The sequence below is a fragment of the Oncorhynchus masou genome, chromosome 18, assembly GCF_036934945.1.
Source record: "Oncorhynchus masou masou isolate Uvic2021 chromosome 18, UVic_Omas_1.1, whole genome shotgun sequence".
NCBI classification, from domain to species: domain Eukaryota; kingdom Metazoa; phylum Chordata; class Actinopteri; order Salmoniformes; family Salmonidae; genus Oncorhynchus; species Oncorhynchus masou.
Window position 1 is genome coordinate 59,182,225 of NC_088229.1, and position 20,706 is coordinate 59,202,930.

Sequence of the window (20,706 nt, forward strand, 5' to 3'; positions counted from 1 at the left end):
CCAGCTAGACCAGTTCAAACGCTTAGCTAATAGTAATACAGATACATATCTTGCTAAAATACATAGCATACATCAGGCATTTAGGTTTTCAATAGGCCGAGCCGATCTGTTTGTCTAATCCTTTCAGCTGGGACATAGACTTCCTGCCACACTTGGTCTTATGGGAGCTTTGTCATCCATTCTCCATCCATTCACATCTTACATCCTGAGCGCAAAACAGTAGTAGCTGGATGTCGATTCTGTTTCTTCATAGCTCTCTTCGTCCGACACTGTTTCAATCTGTTCATTTGAGTCTCTTAGTAGAGAATCCATCTCTCTGTTTTTCTCAATTGGGGCATGGTAAAATATGTGAAGACTGAGTGGGGTCCTCCTGGTCATAGTCACTTTTCTGACAGAGATGATTGAACAAGTCTTTGCAAGAAAGGGGAGAGGAAAAGTTCTCTGTATGGCCCACCAGAGTACTCACCCCTACGGTCAAGCCTGGTCTTTAGTGGACAGGAGGACACGAAATGACCAGTAGTCCCGCAATACAGACTCTCAGGGAACTTGGGTAGCCTTGGGTCTTCTCGGCCACGGAGACGTCGGGAACTTCCCGGGATTCCTCGGAGGTAAGGTGGAATTCTTGGGTGGGCGAGTGGAATCAGACCTCCTCTCCTTCCTACGTTCCGTTAGCCTCCCATCGATCTGGATGGTCAAGGCAATGAGCGAGTCGAAATCCGTCGGGAGTTCCCGGGCTACTAGATTGTCCTTCACTTCCTCCGATAATCCGTACACCAATGTGTCGAACAGCGATTCCAGATTTCAGGTACTCTCCGCTGTCAATGTGCAAAACTCCACCGCAAAGTCTGCCACACTGCGGGAGTCTTCCCGAAGCTGGAGTAACTTCCGAGCAGCCTCTCTCCCGGACATTAGAAAATCTAAAACCTTCTTCACCTCTGCCACAAACTCTTCCAGACTGAAGCATATGGCCGACTCGAGCAGTCCGAGGGGAAGTAGGGGAAGGAGGAGGGCTGCAGCTCAATGATGAGAGAACACTGAGTGAGAAACGTCAGGTTCCCGACTCTCCAGCGAAGCATTCCGGAGAAGGTAAGCAGGGTTCTCTGGAAACTGATTGGCCGCGCTGCTAACAGCCGGGTTACTGAGGGGCTGGGAGGTTACCGCCTTGGTAGGCTGCCTGACAGACAACCCGCGGAATTGCTCCAGCAATGTGTTCAACGCTCAGGCAAGGCGTTCGGCCAAGGACTGGAACCCTTCCAAAAGACCACGAAGCAACTCCTCGTGCCTTCCAATGGTGTCTCCATGAGAGGAGACGGCTTTGCAGAGCTGGTCCTATCTGCTGGGTCCGCCATGGCCAGTTTGTACTATCAAGGCTCAGGAGAAGACCCAGATGCAGACAGTTTCAAAGTAACAAAAGTTTATTACAAAAATTGGGGGCAAAGCAAACGGCAGGTCAATGGCAGGCAGAGGTCAGTAATCCAGAGCAGAGTCAGAAAGATACAGAACGGCAGGCAGGCTCAGGGTCAGGGCAGGCAGAGGTCAGTAATCCAGGGTGGTGTGACAAGGTACAGAATGGCAGGCAGGCTCAGGGTCAGGGCAGGCAGAATTGTCAAAACAGGGAAAGCTAGAAAACAGGTATTAGAGAAAGACAGAAGCAAAGGGAAAACGCTGGTGGGCTTTTTGTCCTGTTGAACGAACTGGCAACAGACAGTAGATAGCCACTAGGTAGCCTAGTGGTTAGAGCATTGGACCAGTAACTGAAAGGTTGCAAGATTGAATCCCAGAGCTGACAAGCTAAAAATCTATCGTTCTGCCCCTGAACAAGGCAGTTAACCCACTGTTCCTTGGTCGTCATTGAAAATAAGATTTTGTACTTAAGACTTGCCTAGTTAAATAAAAGTTTTAAAAAACACACACAAAAAAACTGAACACAGGAATAAATAGCCTGGGGATAATGAGGGAGATGGGTGACACCTGGAGGGGGGTGGAGACAAGCACAAAGACAGGTGAAACAGATCAGGGTGTGGCAATTGGCACTAAACTGAATTACGAGACAAGCTGTCAAAAGGGCTTACAACAAAGAGGAGAAAATAGCCTACTGTCAATCATTAATGTATATATTTCTGTAATTAACTGACAATAGAAGCATGGTAATATGAAGGAAGCAAAGTTCATCACTTGTAATATACTGTGCATTTAGAAGGTATTCAGACCCATTGGCTTTTTATTCTAAAATTGATTACATGTATTTTCTTCCTCATCCATTAACACACAATAACAAATAATGACAAAGCGAAAACAGGTTTTTAGACATTTTTGCACATTTATTCCAAATAAAAAACAGTAGTACCTTATTTATATAAGTATACAGAACCTTTGCTATAAGACTCGGAATTGAGCTCAGGTGCATCCTGTTTCCATTGATCCTCCTTGATTGGAGTCCACCTGTGGTAAATTCAATAGATTGAACATGATTTGGAAAGGCACACACCTGTCTATATAAGGTCACACAGTTGACAGTGCATGTCAGAGCAAAAACTAAGCCATGAGGTCAAAGGAGCTGTCCGTAGAACGCCAAGATAGGATTGTGTAGAAGCACAGATCTGGGGAAGGGTACCAAAATATTTCTGCAGCATTGACGGTCCCCAAGAACACAGTGGCCTCCGGCGGCAGGTCGCTTAGGGGATAGAGCGTTGGGCCAGTAACCGGAAGGTTGCTGGATTGAATCCTCTACCTGACAAGATAAAAGTATATCATTCTGCCCCTGAGCAAGGTAGTTAACCCACTGTTCCCCGGGCGCCGTGGATATCGATTAAGGCAGCCCCCCGCACCTCTCTGATTCAGAGGGGTTGGGTTAAATGCAGAAGACACATTTCAGTTGAATACATTCAGTTGGACAACTAACTAGGTATACCCCTTTCACCCATTCTTAAATGGAAGAAGTTTGGAATCACCAAGACTCTTCCTAGAGCAGTCCTCCTGGCCAAACTGAACAATCAGGGGAGAAGGACCTTGGTCATTGAGGTGACCAAGAACCTGATGGTCACTCTGACAGAGCTCCATAGTTCCTCTGTGGAGATGGGAGAAACTTCCAGAAGGACAACCATCTCTGCAGCACTCCACCAATCAGGCCTTTATGGTAGAATAGCCAGATGGAAGCCACTCCTTAGTAAAAGGCACATGACAGCCCGCTTGGTGTTTGTCAAAAGGCACCTGAACAACTTTCAGACCATGAGAAACAAGATTCTCTGGTCTGATGAAACCAAAATTGAACTCTTCAGCCGGAATGCCAAGCATCACGCCTGAAGGAAACCTGGCACCATCCCTACCGTGAAGCATGGTGGTGGCAGCATGTTTTTCATGGGCAGGGACTGGGAAACTAGTCAGGATCGAGGGAAAGATGAACGGAGCAAAGTACAGAGAAATCTTTGAAGAAAACCTGCTCCAGAGCGCTCAGGACCTCAGACTGGAGCGAAGGTTCACCTTCCAACAGGACAATGACCCTAAGCACACAGCCAAGACAAATCAGGAGTGGCTTTAGAACAAGTCTCTGGATGTCCTTGAGTTGCCCAGCCAGAGCACGGACTTGAACCCGATCGAACACCTCTGGAGAGACCTGAAAATAGCTGTGCAGCGACGGAGCTTGAGGGTCTGAACACTTATGTAAATGTGCTATTTAAATGTTTTATTTGTAATACATTTGCAAAAAATATTTATATAATACGTTTTATAATAAGATGTGATGTAACAAAATGTGGAAACAGTCATGGGGTCTTAATACTTTCTGAATGCACTGTACAATAACTCTACATGACATGTATAAATGTTATAGCTACTGAAAAGAATTACAGTGTAGTAATAGAGCAGCAAAGCAGAAAGTAATACATACGCTCATCATCAAACATAAGTAACTTGTAAATGCACCACATAGCCTCGAGTCCACCAGGTTTCGCTTACTGATTTAGGTTTACATGACATACTCATATCCTAAAATGTAATAGCTAACTGATAACTTCTGAGATTACAATTCACAACCCAAAGGCAGCCCCACAGTTAAGTAGGGCATCAAAAAATTCATTGATACTCATATTATTCCTCCCCACGGAAATCTTTAGTAAAAGGCGAAAGATTTATGCGATCTGAAGAGAAACCAGAGTTTACTGACTATTCTTACGTGACATTGGGAGGGGATTCAAGGACTTCCCTTTTCCGATAGCGGTAATACTAATCTCGCGATCCAGAAACAAATCTCGTGCCCTGTTCAACGTGTACAGTCATAACTATATAATGCATAACATTATGATCGTAAAAATATATTCATGTTTTAATATATTACAGTAGAAAACAAAAACGGTTTCACATGAAGTGCATGATGGGTAACTAGAAACGCATGCGCAGTTGGATTTGCACTTGCTTAACGGCAGGTGGCACTCTTGTCTTGATTTCGCCGTGCGTTAGAGGCTGTCAGAGATTCTGAAATCAACCACGTATCATTGAAACCCAGCATCAGTTCCAAAGAGAAAAATTCTAATATAAAATTAAATAAACAACTGGGTCATTTTATCTTAGGTAAAGTAGAAGTGTCCCCACAAGATCTTAGAATGTTTACCATAATAACTTTTAATAGTGACAGAGATTAATGGAGGAATTTATTTCTCTACCTGTCTGATCATGATTCCGTGCAGCACATATTTACACCGAACAAAATATAAACGCATCATGCAACAATTTCAAAGATTTTACTGAGTTACAATTCATATAAGGAAATCAGTCAATTAAAATAAAATCCTTAGGTTCTAATTAATGGAATTCACATGATTGGGAATACACATATGCATCTGTTGGTCACAGATACACTCCATGGCCAAAAGTATGTGGACACCTGCTCGTCGAACATCTCATTCCAAAATGATGGGTATTAATATGGAGTTGGTCCCCCCTTTGCTGCTTTAACAGCCTCAACTTTTCTGTGAAGGATTTCCACTATTGCTGTGGCTTCGATTTAGCCACAGCAATAGATTTAGCCACAAGAGCGTTAGTGAGGTCCGGCACTGTTGGACAATTAAGCATGGCTCGTAATTGGTGTTCCAATTCATCCCAAAGGTGTTCAATGGGGTTGAGTTCAGGGCTCTGTGCAGGCAAGTCAATTTCTTCCACACCGATCTCAACAAACCATTTCTGCATGGACCTCACTTTGTGTACGGGGGCATTGTTATGCTGAAAGAGGAAAGGGGCCTTCCCCAAACTATTGCCACAAAATTGGAAGCACAGAATCGTCTAGAATGTCATTGTATGCTGTAGCATTAACATTTCCCTTCAATGGAACTAATGGGCCAAGCCCTAATCATGAAAAACAGCCCAAGACCATTATTCCTCCTCCATCAAACTTTTACAGTTAGCAGGTAGCATTCTCCTGGCATCTGCCAAACCAAGATTCTTCCGTAGTACTGCCAGATGGTGAAAGCAATTAATTCCTCCAGAGAACGCGTTTCCACTTCTCCAGAGTCCAATGGCGGCGAGCTTTACACCACTCTAGCAGACGCTTGGCATTGCACATGCTGATCTTAGGCTTGTGTGTAGTTGCTCGGCCATGGAAACACTTTTCATGAAGCTCCGACGAACAGTTATTGTGCCCATGTTGCTTCCAGAAGCAGTTTGGAACTCGGTAGTGAGTGTTGCAACCGAGAACAGACGATTTGTACACGCTACGCACTTCAACAGTCGGCGGAACCGTTCTATGAGCTTGTGTGGCCTACCATAACAGCAGTTACAGTTGATGGGGGCAGCTCTAGCAGGGCAGAAATTTGACAAACTGACTTGTTGGAACAGTGTCATCCTATGACGGTGCTACGTTGAATGTCACTGAGCTCTTCAGTATCTGCCATTCTACTGACAAAGTTTGTTTATGGAGATTGTATGTCTTTGTGCTCAATTTTATACACCTGTCAGCAACAGGTGTGCTGAAATAGCCAAATCAGGCTGTTGATTGTGGAATATTGTCCCACTCCTCTTCAATGGCTGTGCGAAGTTGCTGGATATTGGCGGGAACTGGAACATGCTGTCGTACATGTAGATACAGAGCATCCCAAACATGCTCCGTGGGTGATATAACTGGTGAGTATGCAGTCGATGGAAAAACTGGGACATTTGACATTGTGTACAGATCCTTGCGACATGTGGCTGTGCATTATCATGCTGACAACATGTGATGGTGTATTAATGGCACGAAAATGGGCCTCAGGTTCTCGTCACAGTATCTCTGTGCATTTGCCCACTGAAGTTGGTTACGCCGCCTAATTGCAGTCAGGTCAAGACCCTGGTGAGGACGACGATCCCGCAGATGACCTTCCCTGAGACAGTTTGAGTAGAAATTATTCGGTTGTGAAAACCCAGTTTCATCAGCTGTCCGGGTGGCTGGTCTCAGACGATCCTGCAGGTGAAAAAGCGAGATGCGGAGGTGCTGGGCTGACGTGGTAACACATGGTCTGCTGTTGTGATGCCGGTTGGATGTACTGCCATATTCTCTAAAACGATGTAGGAGGCACCCAATGGTAGAGAAATTAACATGACATTCTCAGGCAAAACAGCTCGTGGACATTCCTGCAGTCAGCATAGAATGCTACATTGAACCCTCTAATCTGAGCAAAATACACAATTAATATCCACATGACTAGGCAACAAAATATCTGCAGAAACCATGTTCATGGATCTGTCTTACACATGATCATGGGTATGCTGGGTATTGGGTATGCTGTGCAGTGAGAGCACCTATGTTTAGCCTAGTTAAAAATAAAAATAAATTCATGGTAACATTCTGTATTTTGTAATTAGTGTTCCAGAAGAGGCCTGAGGTGAGACACTTCACTTGTCCCAGTTGAGAAAATTAAAGGTAGAGCAGAGACAGACCTGCACTTCTTGGTTTGGTGCAAGGCTGCTAGACTTGTCCTAACAGAGCAGAAAACGTATCTGTGAAAGGGGGCAACAAGACACATTCCACAAGCTCTTAAGTAGTGAGATCACTTTAATAAGTCACAAAGATAGTCGGAAAATGGCAGATGCTACATTGAGCAGTGGTACAACCAGACAAACATTGTACAGTATTTTGTAACAAAGCTGGCAAATACAGGCATCTCTGCTGTAAGGCTGTCTTGTAAGACAGCCTCTGCTTTCCTTCTGGTTACTTAAATCACATTGTGCTGAAACTAATTCCTGAGTCACTCAAACACTTCCATGAAGGGGTCTCCAGTATTTGACAAATTACGAGAATACTTTTGTTTAGAGATATAAATTGATAATGGAATTTAAGACTCCTTAACACTCAGACAACTCATGTAGCAGCAGTAATAAAAATAAACTTTGAAAAAAAAAGTACAGAATGTATTCTCCATGATTATCATATATCAGGTCATCATGACACAATAGTTTCATGTTCAGTCAAAACGGTTTCTCAATTCTCTTCATGGTCTATAAAAATGCATTTCTTTCCTGATCTGGGGTACAAATGTAAACAGAGGTTGTTTAGGGCCTTGTTTTGTAATAGTCACCTAAATGCTTCCACACATCAGGTTAAGACATAATGTGTGAGAAAACATAGGAGACAACAGAGTTGAATATTGGAGATGGCAGTTATTTTAGTACCGGTCACAGTAAAACAAATAGAAAAACATTTGTTAGACTTTTGAAAATACAGATTAGTACTAGTAGTACTTCATGAAGACAATAGCATGGTGATGGTCGCAAACCTTATTGCAATTTCAAGAGCAACGTCTATGCAAATCAGGATTTAGATGTTATGCTCATGTGCACGCACACACACACACACACACACCTGTTTTCAGTACTTCCCTACACACACACACACACACATCAGAAAGATAGGTATTTACCTAGCTATGCAGACTCTGGCTTTGGTTAACCACACTGTAATAGCAAGGTTAGTGACAATGTGTATTCCTTTGGGGATAGACATGTATACCAGGCTACGCCTCAACCTTGGATGATGTCTACTCGCTGGATAAACAGGAGGCGTCACACCTTTGCCCTATCCCAGAGAGGGGTATGAGCTTCTCATTCCTTGATTGGCTCTGCGGTATCATTTGGTCATCAGTTCATACATAAATATAGTCTTTGTCCTCTTCATATCAAAATAAGGCATGTTGTTTCACACCCCAAAAATATTTTTGCCCCTGGCTAGACAGCGAGATTTCATCAGTTCTCCAGTCTACATTGCTCTCTGCTGACCCCAATGGCAGTGGGTGGTATGGCATTACGCAGTTGAGCAAAGGTGCGGACGAGCTGGCCTCCTATCAGATAGCCTTGACGTCCATGAGATGGCTGTGCTGGGCACCCTGCCTCTGGGCCTTGACGCCCTGCAGTCTGCGGCCGTGGAGGGTGAAGCGGGACCAGGCCATTAGCTGCAGCAGGGCGCAGGAGATGGGCACAAACACCAGCAAGTAGAAACAGCCCTGGCGCAATGGAACAGTGGAGCTCGCTTGGCCCGAGACAGGGGGCGCTGCCGCTGAGTCCTGTACGGAGTTTCTCTCAAAGATATCGTAGCCTGGAAAGAAATAGCCAGATTAGAATAAATAACAGGCATGAACTCGTGGGAATCCACCTAGAGTAAGGTTGGTGAAATTGGTTTGATTCTAGTTCATTCACAGCGGCGGATATCTGCATTTCCATCATCAAGGAGCCTTCATTAAAAACAGTTTTGCTCCCCACTGTCCATATAAAGTATACCTGTGTAGACACACAGCAGCCAGGTGCCGATGAGAGGGGCGAAGGTCTGGCCAGGCTTGGTCACCAGGGCCACCATGCCGAAGAGCAGCGCCGAAGCCGCCTGCTGGCGCCGGTTCACCACAAAGTCCTCGTCTACCAGGTCCGTGATGACCAGGTTCAACAGCTTGCAGGTGCCCTCTGTAAACACTCGGTTACTGAGGGAGAAGGACATTTCAGAGCCGTTACTGAAGTGTTGTCACTGTTTCCAACTGCTAATATACAAATGAGGTAGATTCTGCATCAGATTTTCCTGAGCAGGAGTTTAAAAATAACAACAGTAATAATAATAATACTGGGTCAAGGCATTTATACAAAGTCCGAAACCAATAGAGCAAAGCCTCTCCCCCACTCTGACTTTATCTCAGTTTACGCTATGAAAACAATGAAACTGTGCCAAGAGGACAAGTGGTAGGCTGCGCCCAGCCACTGCCAGCCCCATGTTGATAAAGGGATTGGTCGTCTTGGCTGACAACACTCAGCCAGATCCAACGCAAACAAAGCCACACAAAACAAGTATTGGAAAAACCCACTGGGTCCTTGATATGAAAATAACTTCCATGACTTGAGTACATGACCTTGATATCTAAACTGTGTGTGTGTGTGTGTGTGTGTGTGTCAGTACCTGGCAATGAAGATGCACAGCAGGTAGACCTGGTCGGCCCCGGCCAGCAGCATGGCCACACTGAGGGCTAGCTTGACCAGGAACAGCCAGCGGATGACTGTATACACCCCGTAACGCTGACACAGGGTCAGGAAATACAGGTTGTTCAGGTGGGGCGCTATGTAGGAGATCCCTGTGAGGTGAGAGCAACTGTTAGTGGACAGTAAATAAACTCAGCAAAAAAAAATTGTCCTCACAGTGGCAGACCACGTGTAACAACACCTGCACAGGATCGGTACATCCGAACATCACACCTGCATCACATCTGCGGGACAGGTACAGGATGGAAAACAACTGCCCGAGTTACACCAGGAATGCACAATCCCTCCAGCAGTGCTCAGAATGTCCGCAATAGGCTGAGAGAGGCTGGACTGAGGGCTTGTAGGCCTGTTGTAAGGCAAGTCCTCAGACATCACCGGCAACAACGTCGCCTAGGGGCACAAACCCACCTCACTGGACCAGATGGGACTGGCAAAAAGTGCTCTTTACTGACGAGTCGCGGTTTTGTCTCACCAGGGGTGATGGTCGGATTCGCGTTTAATCGTCGAAGGAATGAGCGTTACACCGAGGCCTGGACTCTGGAGCGGGATCGATTTGGAGGTGGAGGGTTCGTCATACTGCTTGTTCTGTGTGTGACTTTCTGCAAGACAGGAATGCCAGTGTTCTGCCATGGCCAGCGAGGAGCCCGGATCTCAATCCCATTGAGCACGTCTGGAACCTGTTGGATCGGAGGGTGAGGGCTAGGGCCATTCCCCCCCAAAATGTCCAGGAATATGCAGGTGCCTTGGTGGAAGAGTAGGGTGACATCTCACAGCAAGGACTGGCAAATCTGGTGCAGTCCACAAGGAGGAGATGCACTGCAGTACTTAATGCAGCTGGTGGCCACACCAGATACTGACTGTTACTTTTGATTTTGACCCCCCCCTTTGTTCAGGGACACATTATTCCATTTCAGTTAGTCACATGCCTGTGGAACTTGTTCAGTTTATGTATCAGTTGTTGAATCTTATGTTCATATACATATTTACACATGTTAAGTTTGCTGAAAATAAACGAATGACAGTGAGAGGACATTTTTTTGCTAAGTATTAAATATGTAGACAAATAATATTAATTACTGACGATAATAATAAATGTTTCCTCACATTCTAAAAACGAATCCTCCCCAAAAAATAAAAGACCAAAACGAAAAGCCTGGTCCCAGATCTGTTTGTGCAGTTTTTCCTATTCCTATGGTCATTGTCAGACCAAATGTACAGTATAATAGACAAGACAGCACAAATAGATCTGGGACCAGGCTATGAAACTAATCCCATTCTATGAATGAGGCCTTTCCCTGGTCGTGAAACATAACCAGCAGTAGTACGCTCGTCTCTTACCCAGCAGAATGGAGCCAGTGGAGGCAGAGATGCTGTCAGAGAGGAGGTGCTCCAGGAACAGAGGGAAGAAGTTGCTGTTGAAGTGGCAGTGAAACACCTGTACCAGGTTCATAGAGGCGAACCACATAAAGTTTCTGTGCTTGGAGAGCTGCCTTAGATACTCTCCTAGAGTGACTGGCGTCTCCTGCTGAGTCAGAGGGTTCTGGACAATGCTCAACCTGAGAGGGGGAGGAGGAGGGGGATTAGTGAAAGGACAATCAGTGTCACACACACTACCCAGGGGATTGAGTCTGTAAACTGAGCAAGTGTTAACGTCATCTCCCTGCCAGATATACTGTATGAGTGTGTGCAGACTGTGCAATGTTATTAACTCGCAATTCAATTCCATTACAGTCTCTTTAAAAATATCATTAGCAAGCAATATCCATGGCCAAGGCTGGCATAGGCACCATGGGATAGAAAGATTAAAGGCTTGATTTGCAGCCATAAGGTGAGTTGTTGGAAGCAAACCCATAAACAACAGGTGTTGTTCAGTTGCCCCTTGCTTGTCAGTGAATAATGTAAACAGAGTGTTTCTCAAGTGCATACATGAATGATCGTGTCACCTACTCTTTGAGTGCCTGCGCCTCGTCCTGCCTCAGACGCGCCTCCTTCTCAAATCGTCTCGTCAACAGGCTCGACACGGCGGCGAAGCCCAGTGCTGAGACGGCCGCCAGCGTCACGCAGAAGAGCCGGAACGAGTGGAAGTCGCCCTTGTCCCAGACGCTGTAGGACAGGAAGACAGAGAGCGAGCCCAGGGCACTGAACAGCGAGCAGTGGAAGTTGAGGCGCGTGCGGTCATTGGCCGACACGGCCAGGTCGGCCAGCAGGGCGTTGTGGTTGAGGTCCACCACGGTGAGGAATCCGTCGTACAGGCACAGGCACACAAGGAACTGGATGCCCGGCCGTGCCCATGACACCCAAAAGGCCAGGAACGAGATGGCGAACAGGGGGCCATTCCGGGAGAGGGCCGCCAACCGCTTTAGTACCACCTCTGGGCTGGAGATCTGGGTGCCAGACCTACGATGGAGGGGAGTGGGGAAAAAAAAGTTCAGTGCAACGGTAAAGACAAACTTCTCCCACTGTTCACCAACTGTGGCGTTCAACCGTGCTTTCAAGATAGAGAGTGAGAGAAAGTTAAAAATAGGGAGGGAGCGAGAAAGCGGGAGAGGGAGCAAGACAAAGATATTTAAAAAAAGAGCAGGGGAACGAGAAAGCGGCACCATTGATTTGAGAAAGAGGAAAGAGAACGAGGTCTTACTGTGAGGAGCTGAGGAAGGAGCGGTCACTCAACCAGCCGAAGAGAGGGTCGTTCAAGCTGTTCCATATCAGAAACACTGCCTGTGTGGGTAGAGAGAGAGGGGGAGGAGTTAGAACAGACTAGCATTAAACACCCTAAACCCAGAAAAAAGCCAGGGTATCAGTCATTGTCACACTGTATAAAGCAGAAAGCTTCCAAAATACAGCTATTATAATAACCCATGGAGAGCAGGAAGTGTCACTCACCTCTCCCACCCAGAAGGAGAGCTTGTCGATCTTGTAAACAGAGACAAAGGTCTCCACGTAGTACAGCAGGAAGACGTTGTGCAGGATGGAGACAAACAGGGCCAGGGAGCCGTAGAGGACTGCAGTGGAGACAGCTAGCCTGCAGCCCCTCCTACCCATTCTCGTCACTCTGCTGTTCCGTTCTCCGCCGCTACACCACGCTCATCCCACAGACCAGCCGGGGCTAGGGGCACCACCGTACCCACTCCTGCCAGAGCAAACAAACATGTCAATAACCATTTGGAGGGCTGACTAAATGTGGATGTGGGAAGCAGTGGAGGCTGCTGACACGAGGACGGCTCATAATAATGGCTGGAATGGAGTGAATGGAATGGCATCTAACACCTGGAAACCACCGGTTTAATACCATTCCACTGATTCCACTCCAGCCATTACAATGAGCCCGTCCTCCCCAATTAAGGTGCCACCGACCTCCTGTGGTGTGAAGTATGAGGTGGGTTACGTTACCGTACAGAGTGGGAGAAGAGCGAGTTTGAGCAAATAGACATGAAGGAACAAGAGTAACACATAGCGTACTTATATACACACACACACACACACACACACACAAAACTGACAATAGGCCATGTCTGAACAGGGTAGTCTCCATTACAGAGATCAGGGTAATTTCACACAGAGGGCCATTCAATGCATTATAAACTGGATCGCAGGGCTGTGTAAGCAGGTGAGGGAGAACCGGCCATTTCCATGGCGACCCCTACTCTATTCATTAGGTGAGAGTGAAGCTATTGTGAGCAGTTACCCCATGTCCCAAATGGCCCCCTACTCTCTACACAGTGCACTACTTTTGATCAAAACCCTATGGGCCCTGGTCAAAAGCAGTGTGCTGTATAGAGAATAAGGCGCCCTTTAGGACAGCATTAGTTTCTCTTGTGTCTCCTCTGGCCCAGCTGGATGACAGGGGAGGGTGTAAACCTATCCTCTGATCACTGCGATTATGGGGTCCGTCTCAGGATACTAACGACACCATTCTCATAAAAGCTCTAAGCTGGCCTCTTTCACACAGGAAGGGAGACAATTTAAAAAGACACCAAATCTCTCACACTCATATTCTAGCTTTTGGTCCTTATTTGTTCTATGGTTGGTTTTGTAGGTAGGCCCTCTTTTTGCCTGAGGCACACTAAGGTGTAGCCTTGCTTTGTCCTCTGTCAAATGTCAATAAAGAAAAGTTGCCTTAATTCAATATTGATCTGTTGAATCACTTCAGCAAATAATTAGCTCATCTGCTATTTGTTAACTGGGTGGAGCATTGCCTGCAAAGCCTAACAATTATTTGTATCCTCATATCCTCCTCCTGTGGCCTGGTGGTTTACTGCTGCCATCTGTAAAGTGAAGCCTAGAGGCAGTTATTCCCCGCAATTATTCCAGCACGATCCTCCCTTCAGAGCACAAGTCTCACATGTGGCATCCAATGGAAAAAATACACAGCCTAGGCTCTGGCTACACCTCACAAGCCATGGTCCTGGTCTACCACTATGCCATTTTAAAATGGCAAACAGTGAAAACAGTGAAATCAGTCAACTCGCAAAAACTACTTCTAAACAATTACATTTGCTTCAGCTCTCACTATAGAAACTGCACACGGGGTTCTGGTTAGACTACGTTTCAACAAATACAAGTACAGCAAGTGCCAGCTGTGTCTGATCCCATCAGATCCATGCAGTGGAGCGGAACGACTTCGGAGCATTGTACTGTATCACATCTCCAAATGTGATTCCCATCCCAGTCATCTTAATTGATCTAATCTTCTGGAAACAGGTAGGAGAGTAGTATGTGTACAGTATAGTTCAGTGCACCTCTAATTAAAGTTAGAAATATGTTGTAATGGATATCAGGGCAGCTCTCACCTGACTGTAGAGACTGGAGACGCTTCTTGGCAGAAAGAAGGGTCGTGATTATCAGCCAAGGCATTTGGTAGCTAGTTAGTAACATTACCTATTTAAATTGAGTTAGCGAGATAGCTGTACACATATAACTATTTCGCTACACAATACGATTTCTGCCCCGTATTAGATATTTGTCCAGTCCTTCCACAGGTTAACGTTAAGTTAGCTGGTTACAGCTAGGCTAACCAGTAGCCAACGAGTTAAGTAGCTCGCCCTGGCTGTGGTTAGACAGGCGCCCAACCACAAAGACAATGTACTTACCATCGTCATTGAATGAAGCCTCTGAAACGAGTGGGAAACCTTGCTAATCAATACAATTTTCAACAGGCGGCTGCTAGCAAGACAGTTTACATTAGTACACGTCACATCAACCATATATCAGCCTCGCCCACTGGGCTGATCACGAATCGGATTTCAGAAGGGTTTCCCCACCATAGAGATAGATAGAGGACTCATCTTTGTATTTGTGATATTATAGTGTTTTGACAGCATGGGCAGCGCCATGGAGGCAATCTCCATTTTGAAGTTGTCCATTTTCTCCTTCACGATTGGCCGATCCCTCCTGATGACCAATTTTGACATGACTCCATGTCAACAGGAGGGTTCAGCCAATGAAGTTGAAATTCCCACCCAGTTGATTACATTAAAATGGTGGAAGCCCTCAATGGCTCTGCCTATTTATTTATTTATTTATTTATTTCACCTTTATTTAACCAGGTAGGTAAGTTGAGAACAAGTTCTCATTTACAATTGCGACCTGGCCAAGATAAAGCAAAGCAATTCGACACATACAACGACACAGAGTTACACATGGAGTAAAACAAACATACAGTCAATAATACAGTATAAACAAGTCTATATACGATGTGAGCAAATGAGGTGAGATAAGGCAGGTAAAGGCAAAAAAAGGCCATGGTGGCAAAGTAAATACAATATAGCAAGTAAAACACTGGAATGGTAGATTTGCAGTGGAAGAATGTGCAAAGTAGAAATAAAAATAATGGGGTGCAAAGGAGCAAAATAAATAAATAAATAAAAGAAATACAGTAGGGAAAGAGGTAGTTGTTTGGGCTAAATTATAGGTGGGCCATGTGTACAGGTGCAGTAATCTGTGAGCTGCTCTGACAGTTGGTGCTTAAAGCTAGTGAGGGAGATAAGTGTTTCCAGTTTCAGAGATTTTTGTAGTTCGTTCCAGTCATTGGCAGCAGAGAACTGGAAGGAGAGGCGGCCAAAGAAAGAATTGGTTTTGGGGGTGACCAGAGAGATATACCTGCTGGAGTGCGTGCTACAGGTGGGTGATGCTATGGTGACCAGCGAGCTGAGATAAGAGGGGACTTTACCTAGCAGGGTCTTGTAGATGACATGGAGCCAGTGGGTTTGGCGACGAGTATGAAGCGAGGGCCAGCCAACGAGAGCGTACAGGTTGCAATGGTGGGTAGTATATGGGGCTTTGGTGACAAAAACGGATTGCACTGTGATAGACTGCATCCATTGGAGGCTATTTTGTAAATGACATCGCCGAAGTCGAGGATTGCTAGGATGGTCAGTTTTACAAGGGTATGTTTGGCAGCATGAGTGAAGGATGCTTTGTTGCAAAATAGGAAGCCAATTCTATATTTAACTTTGGATTGGAGATGTTTGATGTGGGTCTGGAAGGAGAGTTTACAGTCTAACTAGACACCTAGGTATTTGTAGTTGTCCACGTATTCTAAGTCAGAGCCGTCCAGAGTAGTGATGTTGGACAGGTGGGCAGGTGCAGGCAGCGATCGGTTGAAGAGCATGCATTTAGTTTTACTTGTATTTAAGAGCAATTGGAGGCCACGGAAGGAGAGTTGTATGGCATTGAAGCTTGCCTGGAGGGTTGTTAACACAGTGTCCAAAGAAGGGCCAGAAGTATACAGAATGGTGACGTCTGCGTAGAGGTGGATCAGAGACTCACCAGCAGCAAGAGCGACATCATTGATGTATACAGAGAAGAGAGTCGGTCCAAGAATTGAACCCTGTGGCACCCCCATAGAGACTGCCAGAGGTCCGGACAGCAGACCCTCCGATTTGACACACTGAACTCTATCAGAGAAGTAGTTGGTGAACCAGGCGAGGCAATCATTTGAGAAACCAAGGCTGTCGAATCTGCCGAAGAGGATGTGGTGATTGACAGAGTCGAAAGCCTTGGCCAGATCAATGAATACGGCTGCACAGTAATGTTTCTTATCGATGGCGGTTAAGATATCGTTTAGGACCTTGAGCCTATGCTAATAAGGCTTTTGGGTATCATTGGGCTCGTTGGAGGTAGATGACATTTGTCAAGTCGTTGACCACAGCCTTTCAACATGTATTGCATTATGGGAATAAAAATTGTCCTGCTTGCGCCTACATGTCAACTGCATGAACTTTAGAACAACCAATTGATCAAAGTTCATGAAGTTTCGACTGTAGTCGATTTAAAATGTCTGCAGTAGCTCCTCACCAGCGGCAACTTGCAGCCATCACCTGCATTGTGGGGGGCACTATTTGTCTACCAATCATTCAAGTGTTTTTTGTTTGACCCACGTTAACCTAACGTAGTATGCGTAAAATAAACTACATACTGGTTTTGACAAGGGGCAAAAAAATAACAAACGTTATAAACAGTGGCAACACTGCCATGTTGCACTGAGCCTTGCTGTTGGAAAACCATTCGTCTGCAGTCTGTTGTTTCAGCCTTGCCACTCAAAGAAGCCCAGTCGCTATGTTCCCTACTCATTTCTGGAGCGTTGATGTTTGTAGTAGCTATGACCAGGGATGGGAAACATTTAAAAAATACAAATACGAAACACCATAAAGATCAATGTATCAAACTAAACTACAAAGTACTTTTTGAAAATACTTAACATTTGTATTTTCTTTTTATTAAAATACATGTATTTTTAAATACAAAAAAATATGCGGCAAGTAGCCAGCCTGAACAGCCAAAATATTAGCAGTAATGGTTACAGGCACGTTTTACTTGCTGACTGTGATATGTTGTTTATCTAATTTAGTTGAGCAAGTTACTCTGCAGAAGAGTGCCTGCTAAATAACCAAAATGTAAATGTAATGTGAAAATTAAAATACCAAAATGAACTGCAAAGCGCACTGGGTATTATTATTGGCCTTGTTTGGGGGAAGGGGGGAGATTATTAGAATAACACTCAGCATGCTTTGTAATTGTTCATTTTTACATTTGCATTTCAATTTGAGTCATTTAGCAGACACTCTCATCCAGAGCGACTTACAGTCATGTGAATTCATATTCAGATAGCTAAGTGAGGCAACAGCATATCACAATCGTATCAAGTACATTTTCCCTCAACAAATTATTTATCAAAAAGTTTACATCTACATTTATATGAATTAATTTATCAGACGCTCTTATCACACCGTAGTGCTATCAGACTTGTGATACCAATGCAGGGTGAAAGGGGGGCCACAACATTTTAACCGCTATAAATAAAAATGGTATAGAAAAGTATTTTATATTTTCAAAAATGTAATCACAGTATTTTGAAAATGCAAAACAATAAATACATTGGAGTGTAGTTCAGCCCAGTGTAATTCAAATGACAAAACAATTCAAATGCTTATATCAAATACATGTAACAGAAATACTGCCCATCTCTGGCTATGACGAGGGTTGTAGTGCCACCTAGAGTAAAGTTTGCTTTGAAATTGTGTTTGTGTTCTTGTTATGGTTTCTTCTTTCTTTCTTTTCTGCAGATTCAAATATCTGCACAATAATGGGACAAGTGTGCTGACAATAAGAATGAAGGAACTTTGTTATAATTCACATGTATCTGCTAAGAGGGCCAGACATTTTTGCAATATCTTACCAACGTCAAATAAACAAAGTGTTTCTTTCCTTGTCTCTGTTGTCCTTGGTCGGTGATGGGCTGCTGACTGTAGCTGCCAGGCAAGAAGAACTGAATCCATAGATGTCTATCTGAGCAACTACCATCTATGGAATTCAGTTCTCATGGCCAAACGCTCATTTGCAGCATCAGATAGACTTGTTGGTTTCTACAATTACATTGTATTAGTAGAGCAGAAAGTAGCACACCAGAAAGGCCAGAAACAAATGTTTTCATAATTAATTGTTGTTTTATTTGGTAGACATCTTAATATGAAATGAAATAGCACTGCTATTGACATTTAAAACCATACATACCTCGAATCTTTGATAGCACATCTAGGTGCTTATTCCCTGTGAGAGCCCATTGAAAGTACAGTGCTAGGGCTGGTTCACAACCCTCCAAAGTCCCCAGCTGCAATGACAGTGAAATGTCCATTAACTGGAAAAAGAGTGGCCACGGTATTTCACAATATATTTGCAGAGAAAACAAACTCACATGAGAATGAATGAGTCAGGGTTATCTCTAGACCACTCTCGTGTGCGATCAGACAGTTTGTGTGAGTCACATGAGACCCAGGGAGGGCATTTGAGTGCTCAAGAAGTACAAGTATGGGAATAAATCACAATAAATTATCAAAACAATCCACTTTACTAAGGTTTTATTTCACCGAATAAAATTAGATAGAGATCAGTCACAAGCAACTGTTAGGGAGACTAGTAAAACAATCTTGAGCAGCATTACCATAATAATACAATAGAGAGAATCGCTAACTTACCCCTTTATATTTCAGTTACACTGGTCCCTGGTCCCTGTTGACATTAGCACTGTTACCATGTTGTACAATAGATCCATGTTGAAAGAAAAAAAGCCTACTTTCATCCAAAGAAAACTATGTTCTGTCTTCAGTTTGACTTCGATTATTGCAAGGCTTTCTGATACATACTAGCATTAGTGTATGACGAACTCTACATACCCTCTGTGACATATCTGTTTCTGTGTCTGTCTTTCTTCAAGTTGAGCCAAGCAATCACTTCCAAGTATGAAGGGAAGGGGTGGGAGGGTGCCTCTGAATCAATACAAATATACAAAGCAGTTCTGAGACTAGAGAAACAGCTGACTGGCTGCCTGGCCCTTGGTTCCCATAAAAATACAAAGGGAACTGCTTGGAGGAGGAACTAGGAATTCCCCCAGTTGAGATTCAACTGTAACATAGTCCAGAGAGACGAGAACTGAAGATGGACTATGGACTGGAGGAAGAAAAATTTGTGATAAAATTAGATGTTTTCAGATTATGTCACCCTGTAACCTTTTTGGCGTTTTTTTTTGGCAGTCCCACTCCTTAAGCATTTTTTGTGTGTTTTATTGGGTAGGATAGAGATAGCGAGGTAGAGATGAAAGGAAGGGGAGAGCTGTGCTTGCAGCTGTAAACAGTACATGTGAATCTAGAGGCAGCAGCTTAGACTGCTAGACCACACCAGGGCCCAGGCCATCATTGGGCTCTTTTTGTTAGAGGAGTAATATTGAATTGGTGTAGGCTATACAATGCTACTGTATGTCTCAGTATGAGGTGAATCCTTGAAAAATGAGCTATTTGGGCTTTTTGGTCTCTTTATTTGGGTCTTGTGGGACATTTGTTTAATTTGTAAATACCTATTTATTTTAATTGTATAGCCTCCAAAAAACAGTAATTGCCTCTGGAATCTTATGTATCAAGCTTCTCAGAGTAGGAGAGCTGATTTAGGATCAGTTTTTCCATTTGATCAGAATGAATAAGATTTCATGGATGGGGGGAGCTGATCCTAAACTAGCACTGATAATCTGAGATGCTTGATACATACAGTACCAGTCAAAGGTTTGGACACACCTACTCATTCAAAGGTTTTTCTTTATTTTTACTATTTTATACATTGTAAAATAGTAGTGAAGACATCAAAACTATGAAATAACACATTTGGAATCATGTAATAACCAAAATAGTGTTAAACAAATCCAACTATATTTTATATTTGAGATTCTTCAAAGTAGCCACCCTGTGCCTTTATGACAGCTTTGCACACTATTGGCATTCTCTCAACCAGCTTCACCTGGAATGCTATTTCAACAGTCTTGAAGGAGTTCCCACATATGCTGAGCACTTGTTGGCTGCTCTTCCTTCACTCTGCGGTCCAACTCATCCCAAACCATCTCAATTGGGTTGAGGTCGAGTGATTGTGGAGGCCAGGTCATCTGATGCAGCACTCCATCACTCTCCTTCTTGGTCAAATAGCCCTTACACAGTCTGGAGGTGTGTTGGGTCATTGTCCTGTTGAAAAACAAATGATAGTCCCACTAAGCACAAACCAGATGGGATGGCATATCACTGCAGAATGCTGTGGTAGCCATGCTGGTTAAGTGTGCCTTGAATTCTAAATACATCACTGACAGTGTCACCAGCAAAGCACCCCCACGCCATCACACCTCCTCCCCCATGCTTCACAGTGAGAACCACATTTAACCAGTGCTGTACTGCACCGCTGTAGCTCTGCATTGTG

At 44.4% G+C, this 20,706-nt stretch overlaps 1 protein-coding gene and 1 non-coding gene across 6 annotated transcripts; both read right to left on the minus strand.

Moving 5' to 3' along the window:
• Positions 1-4,040: 4,040 nt before the first annotated feature.
• On the minus strand, positions 4,041-4,156 carry LOC135505317 (U5 spliceosomal RNA). Its single transcript, XR_010450250.1, has one exon. It is a non-coding gene; the product is annotated as a U5 spliceosomal RNA (small nuclear RNA).
• A 2,844-nt stretch (positions 4,157-7,000) lies between these two features.
• mfsd13a (major facilitator superfamily domain containing 13A) lies at positions 7,001-19,220 on the minus strand. 5 transcript variants are annotated; one of them, XM_064923965.1, is made up of 10 exons: positions 19,149-19,220; positions 18,951-18,984; positions 18,490-18,586; positions 12,361-12,607; positions 12,116-12,195; positions 11,425-11,874; positions 10,816-11,033; positions 9,398-9,569; positions 8,737-8,930; positions 7,001-8,554 (listed from the first exon to the last, which is right to left on the minus strand). In XM_064923965.1, the coding sequence occupies exons 4-10, from the start codon at positions 12,517-12,519 to the stop codon at positions 8,304-8,306; spliced, it is 1,524 nt and encodes a 507-aa protein (XP_064780037.1). In that variant the 5' UTR covers positions 12,520-12,607; positions 18,490-18,586; positions 18,951-18,984; positions 19,149-19,220; the 3' UTR covers positions 7,001-8,303. The 5 variants fall into 5 exon arrangements, with proteins under 5 accessions (XP_064780037.1, XP_064780038.1, XP_064780036.1 ...); XM_064923966.1 differs by having other exon boundaries at positions 18,671-18,984; positions 19,149-19,211; XM_064923964.1 differs by having other exon boundaries at positions 18,490-18,613; positions 19,149-19,205.
• Between the last annotated feature and the right edge of the window lie 1,486 nt (positions 19,221-20,706).

What these genes read in the sequence shown, in the direction of transcription:
- mfsd13a (XM_064923965.1), bottom strand. Translation starts at nt 12,519, where the DNA reads ATGGGTAGGAGGGGCTGCAGGCTAGCTGTCTCCACTGCAGTCCTCTAC. An exon ending in TCTCCTTCTGGGTGGGAGAG is followed by an intron (nt 12,196 to 12,360) that starts GTGAGTGACACT and finishes CTACCCACACAG; the next exon opens with GCAGTGTTTCTGATATGGAA. An exon ending in TCCTTCCTCAGCTCCTCACA is followed by an intron (nt 11,875 to 12,115) that starts GTAAGACCTCGT and finishes CCTCCATCGTAG; the next exon opens with GTCTGGCACCCAGATCTCCA.